The sequence below is a fragment of the Fistularia commersonii genome, unplaced genomic scaffold (assembly GCF_037954325.1).
Source record: "Fistularia commersonii isolate RoL2024-O1a breed Wild unplaced genomic scaffold, RoL_Fcom_v1.0 HiC_scaffold_66, whole genome shotgun sequence".
In the NCBI taxonomy this organism is placed as follows: domain Eukaryota; kingdom Metazoa; phylum Chordata; class Actinopteri; order Syngnathiformes; family Fistulariidae; genus Fistularia; species Fistularia commersonii.
The window spans coordinates 141,734-147,782 of NW_028234024.1; the positions used below are offsets into that span (position 1 = coordinate 141,734).

A 6,049-nucleotide genomic window follows, 5' to 3' on the forward strand; every position below is an offset into this window, starting at 1 on the left:
GAAATATGTTGAAAAGGACCATATTCTGCACAACCTATGTAAAAATCACTGTAATCCAGCAACAAATTGAAAAGACATAGCCATATGGTCAAAAAGTGCTTATCTCACTGAGTTGAAGCGTTTTTGATACAGAGTGTAAATAACTAAAGATTCCTTTGAAGCAGGTTACTGGTGCTGAAATATGTTTGAAAGGACCAAATTCTGCACAATATATGTCAAAATAATTGTGATCCTGCAACCGATTCAAAAGATACAGCCATATGGTCAAAAGGTGCTTATCTCACTGAGTTGAAGCGTTTTTGCTACAGAGTGTAAATAACTACAGATTCCTTTGAAGCAGGTTACTTGCGCTGAAACATATTGAAAAGGAAACAATTCTGCACATTATATGTCAAAATTATTCAAATCCAGCCACTTGGTTGAAAGATATAGCCATGTGGTCAAAAACTGCTAATCTCACCGAGTAAAAGCGTTTAGTGTACAAATTGTGAATAACTTATGAATTCTCTCAATCTTGTATCTGGTGCTGATATATATTGAAAAGATCATGATTCTTTACAATATATATCAAAATCCCTCTTATCCAACCACAGCATTGAAAGATATAGCCATGAGGTCAAAAACTTTTTATCGCACTGAGTTGAAGCGTTTACTTTACAAAATATAAATAACATATGAATTCTCTCAAGCTTTTTTCTGGTGTGGAAATATGTCCAAAAGGAAATGATTCTGCACAATATATATATCAAAATCACTCAAAATCCAGCCATAGGTTCGAAAGATATATCCAGGTGGTCTAAAAGTGCTTATCTCACTGACTTTAAGCTTTTACTGTACAAATTGTAAATAACTTAGGAATTCTCCCAGGCTTGTGTCTTGTGCTGATATATGTTGAATAGAACATGATTCTGCACAATAAATGTCAAAATCACTCAAATCCAGCCACTTGGTCCAAAGATATAGCCATGTGGCAAAAAAGTCTTATCTCACCGAGTTGAAGCGTTCACTGTGTAAAAATTGTAAATAACGTATCAATTCTCTCAAGCTTTTGTCTGGTGCTGAAATATGTTGAAAAGAACATAATTCTGCACAAGATATGTCAATTTTTTTTTTTTTTTTTTTTTTTTTTGGGGGGGGGGCGAGAGGATGCTGGCGCGCTTAGCTGCCGCTTCCCGCTCTCAAACCAACCAATCTAACCAACCAAAGACAAATCTCTCAATAGTTACGATCCTCCAGCCAACTAACCAAAGTCTAATCGCCCTGTAGCTACCGTTACTGTCTCGATCTCTCCACCAATCTACCTGCATCTCACAACCTCGACATCCCACCGGACTGCTTGTGTTCTGCTAGCTAGCCGGCTAGCGTCTCGAAACTCCGGATCCCGACGGCGCCTAGCAAGACGGCATTTCCATCGGCCGAAATCTGCTTGCTCCACCTGCTCCACCATCTCTTTCTCCACCAGCAACTATCTCCAACATCCAGCTCCAGCACCTGCCTCCTCATAGCCCCGGGTATGACACTCAGCTACACTCCCAAGCAACTCCTCCAGCTCATCCCTAAACTACCCCCCCCACGACACTCCTCGCCACACTCTGTAATCATGGACTTCTTCGTCGACCCCACTACATTCACCGTAGCTCCCGTCGCAACTTTTCATACTTTCTTACAACAGAAAATTCAATTCCAACGCTATGGACACAGCACAGCTCATAAACCGGACCCCAAACCTCTTCCCCGCGTCATCACAATAAACCGCGTCATCATCCCCGCGTGAACTATTTAAACCTCCGTCAAATTCCAACTTCCGCCCCATCCACTTCACAACAAAAGGCAATAAAAATCGCTCTCTTCAATACAAGATCCCTCAACAATAAAAGCCTCATATTAAATGATTTCATCTCTGATAAACAACTTGACCTTCTGTGCCTAAATGAAACATGGCAAAAACCCCAGGATTATTTCTCTCTCAACCAAACCACCCCCACTGGATACTCTTACCTGGACAAACCGCGCACTGAGGGCAGAGGAGGAGGGATTGCTGCAATTTTCCACAAAGATCTCCAACCTCGCATACTCTCCATCCCTTCTGCCCCTTCTTTTGAACACCTGACTTTTAAACTACCCGGACCCAAACCACTCATCACAGCGATCATATACCGCCCCCCCAAACCCAACCCATCTTTTCTATCAGATCTCTCAGAATTCATCACCTCGCTATTTTCAATTTCAACCACCGTTATACTTCTTGGCGACTTTAACCTTCATATTGACTCCCTGGACTGTAAAGATGCATCTGACTTCTTGGACCTACTCAACTGCACAAACTTCACACAACACATAACCTTTCCCACCCATAACCACGGACACATCCTTGACCTGGTCTGCTCCACTGGCTCACAGATTCACAACATCTCCAGTTTTGATCTCTCCATATCTGATCACCTGGCCATCACATTTGATATCAACATCCCCACGCCCCTACCTAAGCCCAGCCGCAAAATCACTTTCCGCAACCTAAAATCTGTCTGCCCAGTAAAACTCTCCACCTGCATAACCAACACTCTCTCTAATCTCACCCTTCCAGTAAATCCAACCCCTATGGACCTGGTCAACATTTACAATAACACCCTTTCTACCTCCCTCAATACGCTGGCTCCTTTGAAATCCAAAACAGTCACATTCACTCACTCTGCCCCCTGGTTTACCCCGGAACTCCGCAAGCTAAAAAAACAACTCCGTAAACTTGAACGACTACATAAGAAAACCGGCCTCACTGTTCATGCCCAAGCCTATAAGGACCATATGCAACATTACAAGACAGCACTCAATGAAGCCCGTTCCCGTTACTACTCTGGCATCATTCACTCGGGATCCTCCAATCCACGCTCTCTGTTCTCCACCATAAACAAACTACTCAAACCGCACGACAACATCTCATCCACTTTCACCCCGGAAAAATGTGACCTCCTCATGTCATTTTTCACCTCAAAGACAGACACCATCCATAATCAACTTGCATCTTCCTCTGCCACCACCCCAGTCCCAGAGTCCCTACTCACCTCCCCTTCTATCCATCGACTCACTCACTTCTCTCCAATAACTACAGCAGATCTCACCAAAATACTCACCACCATGAAGCCATCCACCTCCCCCCTGGATCCCATGCCTTCAAATCTTGTCATAGCCTGCCTCACCCCCTTTGCCCCACTCATCACCGATACCATTAACGCCTCCCTCACCTCTGGAACAGTCCCCACATCACTTAAGCTTGCTGCCATCACCCCTCTCCTTAAAAAACCTGGCCTCGACCCCGACGACCCCAACAACTTCCGACCCATCTCCAAACTCACATTCCTCTCAAAAGCACTGGAAAGAGCTGTCACAGCACAATTAAATCAACACCTCTTCACACATGACCTGTATGAAACTTTCCAATCCGGCTTCAGAAACCAACACAGCACTGAAACAGCTCTCATCAAAGTAACAAATTACCTCCTTCTCTCTGACTCCGGATCCCTCACCATCCTCCTCCTCCTTGATCTCAGCGCTGCCTTCGATACAGTCAACCATCAAATCCTCCTCAACCGTCTGGAATCATTAGGCATCACCGACACCGCCCTCTCCTGGTTCCACTCTTACCTCTCCGGCAGATCTCACTACATCAACACAAACAACCATACATCTTCCACCACCCCCGTCCGACACGGAGTTCCACAAGGCTCAGTTCTTGGCCCCGTACTTTTCACCCTCTACACACTGCCACTTGGACACATCATCCGCCGCCATGGACTCCATTTTCACTGCTATGCTGATGACACTCAGCTCTACATAAACACCAAAACAATCACTCCCGAAATCCTTTCCTCCCTTACCGACTGCATCACAGACATAAAAACCTGGATGAACCAAAATTTCCTCAAACTCAACAGCAACAAAACAGAAATTATCATATTCGGCCCAAAATCCTTGCTCAATTCCTGTCACAATCTCGCAGTCTCCATTGATGGTCACTTTGTTTCCCCCTCCCCCCTGGTAAGAAATCTTGGAATCTACATGGACCCTGCACTCTCTTTTAGGCCACACATAAATCACATCACCAAAACATCTTTTTTCCACCTCCGAAACATAGCACGCCTCCGACCCACTCTTTCACCCTTTGCTGCTGAAACACTAATCCATGCATTTATCACCTCCAGACTCGACTACTGCAATAGTATCCTATATGGCCTCCCCTCTAATGCCCTTCAAAAACTGCAATACATCCAAAACTCTGCTGCCCGACTACTTACCCGCTCCCCTTCCAGAGAACACATCACCCCCATTCTCCGTCAACTTCACTGGCTGCCCATCAAACAACGCATCCACTTCAAGATCCTCCTCACCACCTACAAAGCCCTCAACAACCTCGCCCCCCCATATCTCACCGACCTTCTACGTCGCCACTCTCCAGCGCGTTGTCTTCGCTCCTCGGATGAAAACCTCCTAACTCCAATCTGTAAGTCCAAGTACCGCACCCTGGGAGACAGAGCCTTCGCCATCGCCGCCCCCACCCTCTGGAACTCCCTCCCCCCAGCCATCCGAGAGTCAAACTCATTGTCTTCCTTCAAAAACAACCTCAAGACCCACCTCTTCCAAACCACCTACAACACCTACAGCTCTTCCCATTAACAATGTTTATGTTCTATGTTTTTCTGTCGTCAACTTGTAAAGCGTCTTTGTGTACCGTGAAAAGCGCTATACAAATCGTATGTATTATTATTATTATTATTATTGAATTCACTCAAATCCAGCCACTTGGCCCAAAGATATAGCCATGTGGTCAAAAAGTGCTTATGTCACCGAGTTGAAGCGTTAACTGTACAAATTTAAGATAACTTATGAATTCTTACAAGTTTGTTTCTGGTGCTGAAAGATGTTGAATAGAACATGATTCTGCACAATATATATCAAAATCTGTTTTATCCAACCGCAGGTTTAAAAGATATTGCCATGTGGTCAAAACGTGCTTATCTCACCGAGTTGAAGCATTTACTCGACAAAGTGTAAATAACATATGAATTCTTTCAAGCTTGTGTTTGTTGCTGATATATGATGAAAAGGATATGATTCTGTACAATATATGTCCAAATTACTCCAATCCAGCCACTTGGTCGAATGATATAGCCATGTGGTCAAAAAGTGCTTATCTCACCAAGTTGAGGAGTTTACTGTTCAAATTGTAAATAAATTATGAATTCTTACAAACTGTGTTTCGTGCTGAAATATGTCTAAGAGATCATGCTTCTACAAAGAATATGTCAAAATAACTCAAAGCCAACCGCAGTTTCAAAATATATTGCCATTTAGTAAAAAGTGCTTATCTCACAGAGTTGAAGCATTTATTGTACTAATTGTAAAAAATGTATGAATTATTTCAAGCTTGTTTTTGGTGCTGCAATATGATGAATAGAACATGATTCTGCAGAATATGTATCAAAATTACTCAAATCCAGCCACTTGGTCAAAAGATTAGCCATGTGGTCAAAAAGTACTTATCTAACCGAGTTGCAGCGTTTACTGTACAAATTGTAAATAACGTATCAATTCTCTCAAGCTTTTGTCTGGTGCTGAAATATGTTGAATAGAACATGATTCTGCACAATATATGTCAAAATCACTCAAATCCAGCTGCAAGCTCAAAATATATTGCCATTTGGTCAAAGAGTCCTCATCCCACAGAGTTGAAGCGTTTATTGTATAAATTGTAAATAACTTAGGAATTCTTTCAAGCTTGTGTTTGGTGCTGATATATGATGAAAATGAAATGATTCTCTACAATTTATCTCAAAATTACTCCAATCCAGCCCCTTTGTCAAAAGATATAGCCATGTGGTCAAAAAGTGCTTAACTCACCGAGTTGAAGAGGTTTACTGTACAAATTGTAAATAACATATACATATTTGCAAGCATTTGTTTGGTGCAGAGTATGTTAAACAAAGAAACCATTCAGCACAATATATGTCAAAATTACTAAAATCCAGCCACTTGGATGAAAGATATAGCCATGTGG

The 6,049-nt window shown here is 42.7% G+C and overlaps 1 protein-coding gene across 1 annotated transcript; it reads left to right on the top strand.

Moving 5' to 3' along the window:
* Window positions 1–1,713: 1,713 nt before the first annotated feature.
* On the top strand, window positions 1,714–4,668 carry LOC147212212 (uncharacterized; the record flags this gene model as incomplete). The annotated part of the gene is made up of 1 exon (XM_086143553.1): window positions 1,714–4,668. A coding segment is annotated over one exon (2,955 nt), but the record flags the coding sequence as incomplete, so codon positions are not given.
* Window positions 4,669–6,049: the final 1,381 nt, after the last annotated feature.